The 17,115-nt window shown below is 44.6% G+C and overlaps 1 protein-coding gene across 1 annotated transcript; it reads left to right on the plus strand.

The window, feature by feature from the left end:
• The first annotated feature begins 500 nt into the window (after positions 1-500).
• Positions 501-16,911, plus strand: LOC138301601 (olfactory receptor 5V1-like). Its single transcript, XM_069242119.1, has 6 exons — positions 501-540; positions 1,110-1,279; positions 2,147-2,293; positions 7,373-7,429; positions 8,054-8,213; positions 15,962-16,911. Exons 1-6 carry the CDS (start codon positions 501-503, stop codon positions 16,909-16,911), a joined length of 1,524 nt encoding a protein of 507 aa, XP_069098220.1.
• Positions 16,912-17,115: the final 204 nt, after the last annotated feature.

A 17,115-nucleotide genomic window follows, 5' to 3' on the forward strand; every position in this document is an offset into this window, starting at 1 on the left:
TGGGGTGACACGGTGAGCAAAAGAACTATGAATTTAACCCAGATCTGTGAATGGGGTGAGTGTTTGAAAGGTTTCAGCACTCCGTCCATCATCTCTTTGTGTGTTGCTATATTCACCCTAAGTGGCCAGGGTATGCCCAGATGTGGGTCCCTTGGTCACTTTTCCATTAGATTCAAGCTAGCCTGGCTGATGAGGGCTAATAAACTGGCACAGGTCCCAGGATTCTTGTTTCCGGTCCAGGGAGGACCCAGCCTAGCAGTTCAGGCTTAACTGTTCCCATGGAGAGCAGGGTCAAGACTGATTTGCATATGGCTGGTTGGCATGGTGTGCAAAAGAACAATGGATTTAACCCAGATCTGTGACTGGGGGTGAGTGAGTGGAAATTTTCAGCACTCCATACATCATCTCTTTGTGTGTTGCTGTGAAGGTGTCCAGTCATGCAATTTGTTTGGAGAATGGCAAATGATAGAGCAAGAGAAATGTGGTTTTGATCCACAGGAATGGTGGAAGTGAAGGAGTCAAATGCAGGAGTATGCTCAGGTGAGGTGTTGGTGGTATAGAGAAGGAAACAGGGTAATGGGTGGAGAAGGTGAGCACATGCTGGGTCACAAAATTACTACTGTGTGTGCAGGAGACATGAGTTTTGATTGTCTGGCATGGAGGGGTGAGAAGAGAATGTCTACTAGGAGATTAGTGGATGCCACCCCCACAGAGATAAATAGAAGACAAATACGTCCTCCTGGGTACCTGAAGGACTATCTTCTGATGTACCCAAGAGGAGTATAGATTGTCCGACACAGGAACCAAAGAGAGATCTGAAATGGGGGCACCATCTCCCGAGGTAATGAAGTATTATTAGAAAGTAATCAAATATTTGAAAATGAGACTTTCGCCTAAAAACATTGACTGGCAGAGAATAGACAGGACAGCTCAAGAAGCAAAGGAGTCCATACATGCTTCTAATGAGAGATTGTTGCCGGCATTTAAGCATTACAGTGGTACAGAAGCAATCAAACCAAAAGACATGATTCATTTTGTGTTCAGATGTGTGGAAGGATTGAGACCTGAAATTAGCCAGATGATTAAGTCTCATTTGATTTGCTGGTAAGCGAAGCCGATTTATGAGGTATTGCATTATTCAAAGTACTGTAGTGATGAGATTGAGTTGAAGCAGAGAAAGTTGAAGGTAGAGGTGATGGTGATACAGATTAAAGCGGCACAAACCGGGGTGCAGGGAAGTTTTCACCAGCAGCAACAACAGCAGCAGCAGGGAAATATGGTAATCAGATGAGAGGTAGAGGTCACAGAAGAATTGGTAATGTAAATCTTAGTCCAGACTTGGGTACTGTAGTTGTTCAAAATCTTGTGCAGGGAGTGAAGAGATTGTTGCCTTGTCACACTTGCGGAGCTGTCGGACATTGGAAACAGGAGTGTCCGATGTTGGTACAGGAAGGTGTTGTTCTGCAAACGGGTGACATCAACTTGTTCCAAAACATGAGAGGTCATAATCCAACTTTTTACAATAATGCGAATCAAATACAAGGTTTTCAACCCATGCAGCAGGTGCAAATGCCACGTGGACACATCACAAAGTTTCAGCCGATGCAGCAGCAGGTTCCAATGGTACCTAGACAGAAAATTCAAATAACCTCATTCCCCGATGGAACAGCAGCAGGTGACTCTTCCTCAACAAGTCACAGGTCAGAGGCTTAACAAAAGTAATAACACAGTACACCAATTCCCGTTACACAGTGAGATTAGAATAAATGATGATTGGGTGAGCGAGAGTTCGGATGAGGAGGAATGTGTGCTCGCAGCTTCTTTAGAAGTATATCAGAAAGGCCCATATGTGAAGGGAGAAGTCATGGGTTCCAGAGTTTCATTGGTTGACACAAGAGCTACACACTCTACAGTGAGAACTGCAGAAGTTCAGAATTTGTCCTTTTCAAGAAAGATAGTCCAGATTGTAGGAGTAGCGAATCAGTATTTGACCAATCTGATCACAGAACCAGTCCAAGTTAAAATTTGAAACTTTGAAGGATTGCACAAATTCGTATTCTGTGACTCAACTCCAGTATCCGTATTGGGAAGAGACTTGCTGTGTAAAACCAGATGCTTGATTACTTGTTCAAATGACGGAATCAAGATACAGACGAATAGTGATGATGAAGATGACCCAGCTCCAGAGACAGAGTGTGAAATCACAATTGAGGAATACCCCCTGATTGATTTCTTTCAAGTATTCACAGTGAAGGAGCTTCCTCCTGATTTACAGGGAACAGTTAAAGAAAGAGTATGGGATTTGATAGGGAAGGAGATTGGTCTGATAAAGGGAGTTGAGCCAGTTAAGGTTCCTGCAAAGCCGAACGCAATTTTTCCCCAGATTCCCCAGTATAACGTGCCACAGGATATCCTTATAAAGGTTGTTCAAATAATTGCAGAACTTTGAAAGAAGTGTTGAGCAGTCCATGTAATTCACCAATAATGGGATTGAAAAAGCCCTGTGGGAAAGTTTGAATTGTCCAGGAACGTAAATGACATTGTGATCAAAGGTTGCCCCGTGGTACCAAATCCAGCTGTGATAATGTTTCAGATTCCATGCGTTGCTGAAAGGTTCACCGCGCTCACAGCTCGAATCAGCTGCATTTCAGTGTTAGTCTGCTCACTGCTTCTAATCAACTACATTTCAGCTTTATAGCTTAATGTTGTGTAACAAGTTGACTTACCTTTCTCCCGACCTGAACTCTTTCGCAAGGACCTTTGCCTTGGTCATAAGAAGGATCGTGATTTGCATACTCTACAAGCCTGTATTTTCTTTAACTAGTTTGCTGAGTTAGCTTACATTACCTGTTTTTTATGCCTCCTACTGGTAAAATAGCTTTTCTACAGCTGCCAACTTCTGCTTCATTAAACAACAAGCAAAGTGACAATTGTTCAGTGACATTTTTGGTGGAAGCTGGTGAATAAAACTTCAAGTGGAAGCAACAGCATAGGACATCTGAATGTTAGTTAATTCCTATAGATGGTTCGAAGTTTGAACCTGTAAGGAAATTAATCCCCTTTGCAACTGATTGGGTTTTGAGGGTCAACATATCTTTGATCACCTACCTCTGGTACCACAACCCTCATAAACTGATTGGGATGTCTTAGGCCTGGCATCCTTTGTGTGGTTTACCCTGACTTTTTGCCTTCTGATTACCTGTTTTTCTGACTTCACTTTTGCTGGCTTTAGGATTCTGTGCACTCTTCCACTGCTAACTAATGTTAAAGTGCAGATGCTCTGTACTTTTAACATGGTGACATTGGCTTATCCCCAATTGGCATGTTTAATTTATTTATAAGTACCTAGTAAAGTACACTATGGCCCTCATTACAACATTGGCGGTAAAAGCCGCTTAAAGCCGCGCAGAAGACCGCCTACACACTGCCGCGCCCGCGGAAATCCGCCACAGCTATTATGACCCACAGCACGGAATCTGCCAAAATTCAGACACCCACACAAGTCCGCCACACCCAAAGGTCAGTGATAAACTGGCGAAAACAAAACCTCCACCGTCACGCCAACAGAAATACGCCCACAGTATCATGACACACGAATCCAGGCGGCGGTCTTTCAACTGTGGTATTCCATTGGCGGTACACACCGACACGCTCAAAATACACACACACATACAAAACACAGCCACATTGGACAATTCAAAATACACACACCTGATACACATACACACATCACTCCCACACACCCAATACAATATAAAACACACACCCACATCACCCACAAACCCCTACGACCACAATTTAGAAAGAAGCACACAGAGAGACACCACCAGCAACAATACTAGCATCCACAGGCACACCAGACCACTTCCACGCACCTCACACAACACCCCACAACATATCAACACACTTATCAACACACACACCACCCCACACATCACCCACACCACCCCATGGCATGGCAAAGACACCCCAGGTTCTCGGAGGATGAGCTCAGGGTCATGGTGGAGGAAATCGTCCGGGTAGAGCCACAGCTATTCGGATCACAGGTGCAGCACACCTCAATTGCAAGGAAGATGGAGCTATGGCGAAGAATAGTGGACAGGGTCAACGCAGTGGGACAGCACCCAAGAAATCGGGATGACATTAGGAAGAGGTCGAACGACCTACGGGGGAAGGTGCGTTCCGTGGTCTCAAGACACCACCTTGCGGTTCAGCGGACTGGCGGCGGACCCCCACCTCCTCCCCCACAACTAACAACATGGGAGGAGCAGGTCTTGGTGATTCTGCATCCTGAGGGCCTCTCAGGAGTAGATGGAGGAATGGACTCTGGTAAGTCAAATCTTAACTATTACATCCCCCACCCTACCTGCATGCCATCACATACCCCCACCCTCACCCCCATCACTCCAACTCCTCACAAATGTCCCAACATCACAAAACACACCTCCCAACACCAAGCCCTGCATGCAACAACAAAGCATGGACAGCCATCACCAAAGCATGCCCACTGCACAAACCCATACACCCGCCTGAAACATCATCACACAAGGTCCCACACAGGAATGCAAGCACTGGGGTACACGGTCACCCACCCATTGCACACCATGGCACACACAGATGTAATAAAAATCCTTTTATACCCCTGCAGGACCCCTAAACAACGTCACCGGACAGGAGGGCCAACACATGTCCACACCACCAACAGAAGAGGCCCACAGTGATGACAGCAGCTCTGTCCAACTGGATCTAGATGACCAGCCCGGCCCATCGGGGACCTCGGGACAGTCGGTTCCCATCACACAGTCAAAGGCAACTACAGAGCTTACCCCCTCTGGAAACACCAGCACAGCACCCACCCAGCGGGCCCATACCTCTGTCCCCAGGACACGTCAATCAGCAGTGTGTCCACCACTAGAGGGAACCCAGGCTAACCCACCACCCCAACAACAACAGGGACCTGGGGCAGTGGCAGTGGGCACACGGTCCAGGAGATGGAGGCCCAGGAACACAGGGGAACTGGGAGGGCTGCTGTGCGACAGGGGGAGGACAGGTCAAGGGAACCCACTCTCCACGAGGCCCTCTCCAACATCATGGGAGCCTACCACCACTACCAGGAGACAATGGCAACGGTACTGGTCAAGTTTCAGGAGACCCAGCGCCTGCAGGAGGAACAGAATTTGGGCTTCAGGGAGGAACTCAGAGCCATCAATTCCACCCTGGGCACCATTGTAGGGGTGCTGAAGGAAGCACTCAACACCAGGAGGAACACTGTGGCACAACAAGGGGCCCCTGACACCAGCCTGGACGATGAACTGCCCACCACCTCCACCGGTGCTAGTGGCGTACCCGTAGTTGGATGGGCGCTTGAGGGCATCACAGCAGCCACAAGGGGGTGAGTACACTCTCATCCTGGTGATTTGGTGTGCAGTGGAGGGGTCTGGTTGGGGGAGGTCGGCTGTGGGTTTCCCTAGGCCAGGGGGAGTTTAGTAGGCAAGGTCCCTCTGTAAGGCATGCCATGTGGCACCCCACCACAGCTCTGTAGAGTGCCAAGTACACCTAGTCATGCCCCTGTGTCATCCATGTGTGCAGATGACTTCCATAGCCTAGTAGGCCATTTTCCAGGGATTGAACAGTGAAGCCCAAGAGCGCGGCGTAGTGCAGGGGGCTTCTGTGTCTGTTGTGTCCGCCAACGGTAGCGGTAATGCATGCACTGAACATGTCTTTCTTCTGTCGTCCCCCGCCCCTTTTTGTGGTCTCCCTGTTCTTGTGTGCATTAGCAGCATCAGGCGGAAGAGCAGTGGCAACGGAGCACGAGGGAGCTGCATCCCACATGTCCATGGAGGGTGAGACTACGGACTCGGAGTTCACCAGTGGGACAGAGGGCAAGGGGAGCACCACGGCGGGGACAGGAGCTGACACCAGCGACACGGACTCGTCCTCTGATGGGAGCTTCCTTGTGGTGGCGGCAACATCTGTGCCCCCGCATCTACAGGTACAGCCGCCACCCCTCCTACCAGCACCGCCCTCCCAGCAGCCCCTCAGCCTTTGCCCCATACCCACTCACCCAGGAGGGTAGTCATCACCTTTGCCCTAGGCACCTCAGCCCGTGCCCCTGTCACCCCTGCTGCCCTCAGTGAGGAGGCCATTGACCTCCTCAGGTCCCTCACTGTTGGGCAGTCTTCCATTTTGAATGCCATCCAGGGTGTCGAAAGGCAGTTGCAACAAACCAATGCATTCCTGGAGGGCATTCATTCTGGTCAGGCGGCACTTCAGCACACAAGGGAAGCTCTGGCAAACATAAGCACCACACATCCCACAGGCACTTACGCAAGCATCACACACATGCAGACACACCAACATCCACTGCCACCACAGTGTCCCCCTCCTCCTCGTCTCCCTCCTCCCTCCCAGTCTCGTCTACACTCACACCTGCATGCACTACATCTACAGCCACTACTGCCATCACCAGCACACCCACCACCACACCCCGCTCACGTGCAGTCACCACCCCACTACCATTCACACGTCCCCTGTGTCCTCTCCCAGATTTGCTCTTGCGTGTGTGAATGTGCATTTGGACTTTTCCTTTACATTTGCATGGTGGCATTCGATTCGGCAAGATGCGCAATTCTTTTCTTGTGTACTAATTCATGATATACATTGTGCGCTACCTTTTCCTTGGCAGTTTCATGGTGGCATTCAAATCGGCAAGACGTGCGATTCTTTTCTTGTGTACTAATTCATGATATACATTGTGCGCTACCATTCCTTGGCAGTTTCATGGTGGCATTCGAATAGGCAAGAAGCGCAATTCTTTCCTTGGTGTTCTAATTCATGATATTCATTGTGCGCTACCATTTCTTGGCAGTTACATGGTGGCATTCAAATCGGCAAGATGCGCGATTACTTACCTTGTGTTCTAATCCATGATATTCATTGTACGCTACCAGTCCTTGACAGTTACATGGTGGTTTTCGAATCGGCAAGACGCGCAATTCTTTCCTCGTGCTTATTTCATTTTGTTCATTGTACGCTACCATTCTAAGGCATTTACTTGGAAGTATTCGAGTTGACAAGTCACATGATTTATTCCTTGAATCTATGTGGTGTTATTCATTGCAATCAATCCTTCTATGGGGGTTTAAATACCTATGTGGAAATCTACAATGTGCGCAATTCATGTTTCAACATTTAGAGAGAACAAAGAAGTCCAGAGTTCTAGATGAAATGTCGTGTGTTCCTAATATGTATTCTTAAAATAAGAATTATACGAAGGTTCAGAATTTACTCAGATAGTTTTCCTGATATTCATGCTAAAGAAAGTACTTGAATCTGAAAGTTATATTTTAACTCCTCTTGTTTTCTCCCACAGGTATTCAGTCATCAAAAAAGTCTCGTCTTTATAAGATTCATTCTTAAGGTTATTCATGTATTCAGAGTGCTGATGCTTAGAGTCATAGTATAGTACTGTTTTCATGAGAGATTATTTTTATGCTTGTGTGTTTTACCCTTTTGCTTCCTACAGGTCTCCTTCCCAGCTGTTCCCTTCCTAATCCCCTTTTCCCCACTTGGACTCTCTTAGACGCTGTGACAAATCTAATCAGAGTATTGGAGCTGTCTTGTGGTGGAAGTGTGGGGAGCGTGCACAGACCCTGAGGATCTGGTGACTCTGACAGAATAGTAAACCCACTAATTATTATCCTCCTGGATTGTGTATGTTCTCAACATGACCACACTGGATGAGCTAGTCAAGGCTATCACCCAGTCAGCGGTGGTATCATCAAAAGATTTGACAAATAGCTTAGCTAAGAGAGTGAGTCAGTTACAGGATAAGGTAGAGAAGAAGGAACAAAGTCCCACAGGTGTGTCATGGTCAGGTACTTCTTCTCAGACTTCTGGAGGTAATCTGACAAACATTTCCCTCAATGTTCCTTCAGCCATTCCTTTAGCTCCTCCAGAACATTTCTCAGGTGACCCCTTGAAAGTGCAATCTTTCCTGGTTCAAGTAGAACTTAATTTCACCTGCAGACCACATACTTTTCCTGATGCCCAGTCCAAAGTAGCTTTCTTGTCATCATATCTGTCCAGAGAGGCTGCTACCTGGGCTATTCCTCTTGTGCGTAAGGATAGTCACCTGTTGTACATCTGGAGAAACTTTGTTCGAGAGTTTGAGCGAGTCTTTGATCGTAGAACTGTAACACTGTCAGCAGATCGTGAGCTATTAGACTTACCCCAGGGGAATCAGGACTTAGTGTCATATTTAGCCAACTTTAACCGGCTGGTCGCTGAGACATCCTGGCCAGAGGAAAAACAAGCGCCCTTGTTTTACAAGGGACTCAAAAAGAAATTAAAAGATATCTGAGTGCAAATCGACCCGCAACCTACAGACTGTCAAGAATTAATAAACCTTGTCTTGAGGCTTGATCATCGTTTATTTGAACATAAAGGAATGCGTAAAAAGACTGAAAAATATTCCTGGCGTGTTCACGATAACAGAGACTCAAGAACTCAGAAAGAAAGAACGCCTGAACAGAAGGAAATTGGAACCATCAGAAGACCTTTCACCAAAGATGAAAAGGACCTATGCATAAAAAATGGACAATGTCTATATTGTGGGCGGAAAGGTAATTTCGTCAAAGACTGTTCAATCAAGCCAAACAACAAGGGAGGTCCAGTTCAGAAGGTTGCAGCCAATGAATCAGTTGAGTTGGAAAACTAAAACACCCAAGATGCAGAGAAGGATTGCTCTTGGGTGTCACTGTGGACCCTTCAAAATCTAGACATCTCAAATTGGGAATAAGAGTTAAGGTTAAGAAAAATACCTATTTCAAAAAGGCTCTGGTCGATTCTGGTGCTACCGGGAACTTGGTCGACGCCAAATTGGTTCGTGCATGGGGGATCCCATGTATTGAAAAGAAGACCCCAGAAATCATCCAGGCAGTCGATGGAAAACTCTTGACTGGAGGCCCGGTAACTCTTCAGACTGTCCCCTTGTCAGTGATCTGTGAAGATAAAAATCAAAGAAAGAAACATAAAGAGAAACTTATCCTTGACGTGATCCATGCTCCCCTGTATGGGATTATCCTTGGCTTGCCCTGGTTAACTCATCACAATCCAGAGATTAATTGGGCAGAACGAAAGGTCGTGTTCTCATCTGCGCTATGTAAAGAACGATGTCTCCAAAGGACTCAAGAATCGGAAGTTCGCAACTTTTACATAGCTACTGCGGCAGAGAAAGAAGTTCATTTGCCCAAACAGTATTTGTCGTATGACGATGTATTTGATGAGAAAGAAGCATATAACTTACCTCCTCATAGATCTTATGACTGCCAAATTGATCTAGTCCCAGGTGCAATACTTCCCAACTGTCTTGTGTATGCCTTGTCAGAACATGAAAATCAACACTTACGAAAATACTTCGATCAATTCTTAGAGAATGGTTTAATTCGCCCCTCTAAGTCTCCCGCAGCTTCTCCTTTGTTTTTTGTTCCAAAGGCGAATGGAGAACTTCAAACTTGTATTGAATATAGGGGTTTGAACAAAATCACCATCAAGAACAAAAATCCTTTGCCCCTAATTCTGGTCTTACTGGAACAAGTAAAGAAAGCAAAAATCTACACGAAGCTTGACCTTCGAGGTGCTTATCATCTGGTCAGAATGAGAGAGGGTGACGAATGGAAAACAGCGTTCAAAACAATATATGGACTTTTTGAATACACCATCTTGCCTTTTGGTCTGTGCAATGCTCCAGCAGCATTTCAAGTTTTTTTTAATGACATTCTTAGAGAGTACCTCAATATATTTGCCAAAGTCTACATTGATGACATTTTGATCTACTCAGACATTGAAAATTAACATGTCCAACATGTCAAGAAAATTCTGACAGCCCTTCGTAAGCTTCATTTATATTGCAAACTAACCAAGTGTGAGTTTCATGTTACCACAGTTGAGTTTTTAGGGGTTATTCTTACCCCTCAAGGTATGGTGATGGCAGAAAAGAAAGTAAAAGCTGTATCTGATTGGCCCACCCAAAAGACTGTTCGTGATGTACAATGTTGCCTGGGGTTTGCAAATTTTTACCGGAGATTCATAAATCATTTCTCCCAGACAGTGGCTCCAATTACTAAGTTATTAAGAAAGAAAGAAAACTTAGTATGGTCCCCAGAAGCCGATCAAGCCTTTTCAACATTGCAAGAAGCTTTCTCCACTGCTCCAATCTTGGCTCATCCAGACACGGATCAACCTTTCATAGTGGAAGCTGATGCTTCAGATGTGACGATAGGAGCAGTCTTGTCACAACGAAACAAAGACACTGCTCAGCTTCATCCTGTAGCTCACATGTCTCAGAAGTTGAACGAAGCTGAACAGAATTATGTCATTGCTGAAAAAAGCTTCTGGCGATTCGTGAAGCCTTTAAAGAATGGTGACATCATTTGTTGGGTGCCAAATATACTGTCACAGTATATACTGATCATCGCAATCTTCAATTCATGAGTTCCGCCAGACTTTTGACTCATCGGCAATTACGCTGGATGCTGTTTTTTGCTGAGTTTGATTTTGTGGTAACCTTCCCGCCTGGTAAAGATAACCGCAAAGCTGACGCCTTGTCCCGCTAAGAGTCTACCACATTGCCTGCAGTTCAAACCTCCAGAGCTATCATTGCTCCTGACAAGGTCCTATGTATAATAAAAACTGAAGATTTCTTTGAAGACATCCGCAATTCATTTACTGTTGAAAAATGGCAGACGTGGGCCCAAGCAGATCCCAAAAGGTCAATCAAGCAAGGACTACCCTTTCATGACGCTCGTTTGTTCATGCCCACTACCAAACTTCGCAAGATAGTGTTTCATTGGTTGCATCTTATACCTACGGCAGGTCACCCAGGTACTCCTAAAACTCTTGAACTAATCCAACGCTATTTTTGGTGGCCTAACCTAACAAAAGATGTAAAAACAATGGTAAACAACTGCAAAGTCTGTGCTCGCACTAAAACAAGTCACTCAAAACCGAAAGGGTTGTTACACCCACTCCCAACCCCAAGTCGTCCGTGGGAGCACATTTCTTTAGACTTTATTACTGGTCTGCCAGTGGTTCAACAGCATTCAGTAATTTTGGTGGTAGTAGATAGTCTCATGAAATATGGACATTTCATTGCCTGTAAGAAATTGCCCACCTCTAGTGAATTAGCAACTATCTTACTAAGTAGAGTTGTGCGTTATCATGGGCTGCCAAAAGTGATCCTCCCTGATCGGGGGTCGCAATTTGCCTCCAACTTCTGGAAGACATGGTGTAAAACACTCCAAGTGACATCTACACTATCTACTAGCCACCATCCTCAAACAGATGGTCAAACGGAGAGACTAAATCAGACTTTGGAGCAATACCTACGTGCTTACGCTGAAAAAACACGTCATTCTTGGACATCAATGCTCTGGTTAGCTGAGTTAGCCTACAACAACTCCTTCCACATTTCTACTGGCGTTACACCCTTCTTTAGTTTGTTTGGCTACCATTCTGACACCTTACCCATTACCATTCCTCAAAAAAGTTCTCTTACTCCAGCTGTATTAGAAATCGTTCAAAATTTGCATCAAACCCAGAAATTGATTCAACAGCATTTAGAAAAAGCCAAACAAAAATACAAAAAGCACTATGACAAGAAACATTGTGAGGGACCGCAGTATCAACCAGGTGACAAAGTGTGGCTCTCCACAAAACATACAGACTTCAAGAAGAAGCACATGTTTAACCCCAAATTCTTAGGTCCTTGTACTATTCTTCAGCAAATCAATCCTGTGACCTATAAACTGCAATTGCCAAGATCATTACGGATTCATTCAGTGTTCCATAATTCCCTCTTAAAAAAGGCAGTCCAAAAGGTTCGCCCTCATCCAGCTCCTGTGCTAGTACAGGGGGAAGAAGAATACAAAGTCAAGAAAGTGTTGAATTCTAAACTGAGAGGGCGTAACCTATGGTACTTAATCTCATGGAAAGGTTATGGTCCTGAAAGTAATTCATGGGTTTCCGCATCTGATGTTCATGCTCCAGTACTTGTGAGATGCTTTCATTGTCTCAATCCAGACAAACCAGGCCCTAGAGCGCTCCTGGGAGAGGGGAGTACTGTCAACACCAGGACAGTGCGCGCTCTACGGGCAACCAGAATGCAAAAACCCACCATTCTTAAGATAATTTAATTTTTGCATTGTGATGATATGTTATTGTTCAACCTTTTGCATTGCAGAATTCAATCCTGAAGAATCATTTTTAAGGTGCTTATAAATACTGTCCATTTGCAATTCATTACTGCAAGCTTTCAGAGTGAGTCAGGGTGTGGTCCCTTTCCAGGGCCTTCTAGAAAGTTTCCCTGCAGCATGCCTGGGTGTGGTTGTGACTCTATAAAAGGGAGCCAGCCCAGCTCCACGTGCTCACTATTCAGAGGTCCCGGTGCAGGGCAGCAGCAACTTCCTGAGCTCCTGTTCCAGTGGCCTACTTTCATTTTCCAGGCCTCGCCCTTTCACTCGTTGGGTGATTCTTGATCAGGGCGGTAAGACGGAGGTTGGGCTGGGCCCGACTCCGTATCAATGACGTTCGAACTCTTGGGCCTAATTTTTTCTTGCTAAAATAATTTGCTCTTGCGTCTGTGAATGTGCGTTTGGACTTTTCCATTACATTTGCATAGTGGTATTCGAATCGGCAATACGCGCGATTCTTTTCTTGTGTACTAATTCATGATATACATTGTGCGCTACCATTTCCTTGCCAGTTTCATGGTGGCATTCGAATCGGCAAGACGTGCGATTCTTTTCTTGTGTACTAATTCATGATATACATTGTGCGCTACCATTCCTTGGCAGTTTCATGGTGGCATTCGAATCAGCAAGACACGCAATCCTTTCCCTGGTGCTCTAATTCATGATATTCATTGTGTGCTACCATTTCTTGGCAGTTACATGGTGGCACTCGAATCGGCAAGACGCGCAATTGTTTTCCTTGTGTTCTAATCCATGATATTCATTGTACGCTACCAGTCCTTGACAGTTACATGGTGGCACTTGAATCAGCAAGACACGCGATTCCTTCCTCGTGCTTAATTCATGTTGTTCATTGTACGCTACCATTCCTTGACAGTTACATGGTGGTTTTCGAATCGGCAAAACGCGCGATTCTTTCCTCCTGCTTAATTCATGTTATTCATTGTGCACTACCATTCCTTGGCAGTTACATGGTGGTTTTCGAATCGGCAAGACGCGCGATTCTTTCCTCGTGCTTTATTCATGTTGTTCATTGTGCGCTACAATTCTAAGGCATTTAATTGGAAATATTCAAGTTGACAAGTCACATGATTTATTCCTTGAATCTATGTGGTGTTATTCATGGCGCTCAATCCTTCTATGGGGGTTTAAATACCTATGTGGAAATCTACAATGTGCGCAATTCATGTTTCAACATTTAGAGAGAACAAAGAAGTCCAGAGTTCTAGATGAAATGTTGTGTGTTCCTAATATGTATTCTTAAAATAAGAATTATATGAAGGTTCAGAATTTACTCAGATAGTTTTCCTGATATTCATGCTAAAGAAAGTACTTGAATCTGAAAGTTATATTTTAACTCCTCTTGTTTTCTCCCACAGGTATTCAGTCATCAAAAAAGTCTAGTCTTTATAAGATTCATTCTTAAGGTTATTCATGTATTCAGATTGATGATGCTTAGAGTCATAGTATAGTACAGTTTTTTATGAGAGATTATTTTTATGCTTGTGTGTTTTAACCTTTTGCTTCCTACAGGTCTCCTTCCCAGCTGTTCCTTTCCTAATCCCCTTTTCCCCACTTGGACTCTCTTAGACTCTGTGACATATCTAATCAGAGTATTGGAGCTGTCTTGTGGTGGAAGTGTTGGGAGCGTACACAGACCCGGAGGATCTGGTGACTCTTACACAAGTGCACCCCCTTGCCCAATCCAAACCTTCCTTTTTAATACATGTAATTCACCCCTATGGTAAGCCCTAACCAGCTCTAAGGGCAGGGTGCAGTGTTTTTAGAATGTTGGACATGTACATTTAAGTTTAACTTGTCCTGGTAGTGAAAAACTATTAAATTCATTGTTCACTATTGTAAAGCCTATCTCTCCCATAGATTAACATTGGGATTACCTTGATACAGCTTTTAAGTGTAATTTCCAATGTTAGATAGAAATCTGGAGTTTGGTGTCTCTGGACTCGCAAATTGTACGTCTGGAAAGGCCAGCTAGCTTGAATCCAGTGGTGTTGAAACTTTTGGAACAATCACCCTCAGTCACAGATCTGGATTTAATCCATCATTATTTTGCTCACAATGCACCCCAATTTGTAATCTGGCCCAGATGTGGGTCCCTTGCTCACTGTGCCACTGGATTCAAGCTAGTCTGGCTGAAGAGCGTTGATACCCCAGAAGTGGCCCCAAGATGCTTGTTTCCGGTCCAGGGAGGATCTGGCCTGGCAGTTTGGGCTGAATTGTTCCCTTGGGGTGCAGGATAAAGACTGATTTGTATATGGCTGAGTGCAAACTGGGGTGACATGATGAGCAAAAGAATTATGAATTTAACCCAGATCTGTGACTGGGGCTGAGTGTTTGAAAGGTTTCAGCACTCCGTCCATCATCTCTTTGTGTGTTGCTATATTCGCCCTAAGTGGCCAGGGTATGCCCAGATGTGGGTTCCTTGGTCACTGTGCCACTGGATTCAAGCTAGCCTGGCTGATGAGGGCTAATAAACAGGCACAGGTCTCAGGATTCTTGTTTCCGGTCCAGGGAGGACCCGGCCTAGCAGTTCGGGCTTAAATGTTCCCATGGAGAGCAGGGTCAAGACTGATTTGCAAATGGCTGGGTCCAAACGGGGGGGCATGGTGAGCAAAAGAACAATAGATTTAACCCAGATCTGTGACCGGGTGTGAGTGTTTGGACATTTTCAGCACTCCGTACATCATCTCTTTGTGTGTTGCTGTGAAGGTGTCCAGTCATGCAATTTATTTGAGAATGGCAAATGGTAGAGCAAGAGAAATGTGGTTTTGATCCACAGGAACGGTGGAAGTGAAGGAGTCAAATGCAGGAGTATGCTCAGGTGAGGTGTTGGTGGTATGGAGAAGGAAACAGGGTCATGGGTGGAGAATGTGAGCACATGCTGAGTCACAAAAGTACTACTGTGTGTGCAGGAGACATGAGTTTTGATTGTCTGGCATGGAGGGGTGAGAAGAGAATGTCAACTAGGAAATTATTGGTTGCCACCCCCCCAGAGATAAATAGAAGACAAATACATTCTCCTGGGTATCTGAGGGACTATCTTCTGATGTAGTTTTCTTACTTCGCTATGGTGTTATCCTTTGTGGTTGGGCTTCTTTTGTGGCTATATTTTAGGGAAATGTATGTTGAGGATTTTAGTGGGTTGGCATATATTGAGTTAGCTTGATTTTTTTAAATTGTTGATGATTGAATTTTGGGTGATTTTATGGGTGGTACTTGAGGCAACTTGTTGTTGGGTTGTTTTTTATTGGTGTGAAAGGGGAAGGCGTGTTATATTCACATGTTTTGTTCTTTTTTGGAACTTATCTGGAATGAGGCATAGAGGTTCCCTTTTGGTTGTTCCAGACACTGGCAGTTAGCTGGTGGAGTCCGGAGCAGCTGTGAGGGGACGTTGTGTTTTGTCCTGCTGTTGTGACCAATAAACCTTTCTTCTCTCAACTATACTTGCTTTTATGGCACCTTCATTCTTAACAACACGCTGTTGTTGACCTATAACTAGAAGCACACACTGCTACAAAGTGCATTATGATCCTGTTTTAATTCATGCAGTTTTCATTTCCTGAAATTGATGGTTCCTAAATATTTGTATTGGCACCTACAATGTTTTAATTGGGGATCATTTTCTCCTTTATATTGATCATTCTGAAGCTATAATGTGTGATTTACATTGACTGCTCTTGCCCTTGCAGAACACATAGAAAAACTGAACTCCACAAGAGTGAATGGATTCATCCTGGTGGGACTCAGCAATGACCCTCAGCACCAGGTTATTCTCTTTGTGGTGTTTCTCATGCTCTACATTATAAACCTGCTGGCAAACATGCTAATGATAGCCGCAATCACTATGTACACTGGCTTAAATTCTCCAATGTATTATTTTCTCCGTAACCTGTCTTTTATTGATATATGCTTTACATCAACCACAGTTCCCAGAATGCTGATAGATTTTCTATCTCAAGTGAAGTTCATATCCTTTCCTGGTTGTGTAGTGCAGTTGTATTTTTTCATTTGCTTGGGTGGTGTGGAATGTACTCTGCTCGCAGCGATGGCTCTGGACCGCTATGTAGCAGTGTGCAAACCCTTGCATTATACTGTGATCATGAACAAAAGGGTATGCTTCTGGTTAGCAGTCACATGCTGGTCTGCAGGTTTTTTGAATTCCTTGGCACACACTGCCTTTACTTTCCATCTTCCATTCTGCAAGTCTAACACGATCAACCATTTCTTCTGTGACATCCCACCTCTCTTAGCATTGTCTTGCGGAGACACCGAGATCAATGAGATTATGCTGTACACAACCGGGGCGATAGTCATCCTAGGCCCCTTCACGTTCACTCTTCTATCCTACGTGTTCATTATCTCAGCCATCATAAAGATTAGGACATCAGAAGGACGTCGAAAAGCTTTTTCTACATGCGTCTCCCATCTGTCAGTAGTATGTTTATTTTTTGGGCCAGTCGTCGTTACTTATATCCGCCCAATGTCAACCTATACTGTGGAACAGGACATGGTGATCCCTGTGCTCTATGTAGTTTTGACTCCGATGTTAAATCCCCTTATCTATAGTTTAAGGAACAAAGAGGTTGTGGGAAATCTGAAAAAAGCAATACAAAAAGTAAAGACGCGCAATATTGGCTAACACCAATAACTCACTCATACTTTTTGTGTAAAATCATTATATTAGATTGTATTTCTTGGCCTTAATAGTGAATGTAATGAGCTCGCATTAGCAAGAATGTTGATGAATTATGTTTTTTCTTGAAGAAATTAAAGGCCTCTATTTGATTTATGTAAAATTCTGCTGTGTAACTACTACTGTAGTCCTCCTTTAAATTTATTTAAA

This window comes from Pleurodeles waltl, chromosome 6 (genome assembly GCF_031143425.1).
Source record: "Pleurodeles waltl isolate 20211129_DDA chromosome 6, aPleWal1.hap1.20221129, whole genome shotgun sequence".
In the NCBI taxonomy this organism is placed as follows: Eukaryota; Metazoa; Chordata; class Amphibia; order Caudata; family Salamandridae; genus Pleurodeles; species Pleurodeles waltl.

Excerpts from the sequence above, each read along its gene's own strand:
- LOC138301601 (XM_069242119.1), top strand. The coding sequence starts at position 501 with ATGGTGGAAGTGAAGGAGTCAAATGCAGGAGTATGCTCAG. Across the intron at positions 1,280-2,146 it reads AGCAGCAGCAGGGAAATATG|ATACAGACGAATAGTGATGA; the intron begins GTAATCAGATGA and ends GACGGAATCAAG. Across the intron at positions 2,294-7,372 it reads AGGGAACAGTTAAAGAAAGA|GTATTCAGTCATCAAAAAAG; the intron begins GTATGGGATTTG and ends TTTCTCCCACAG.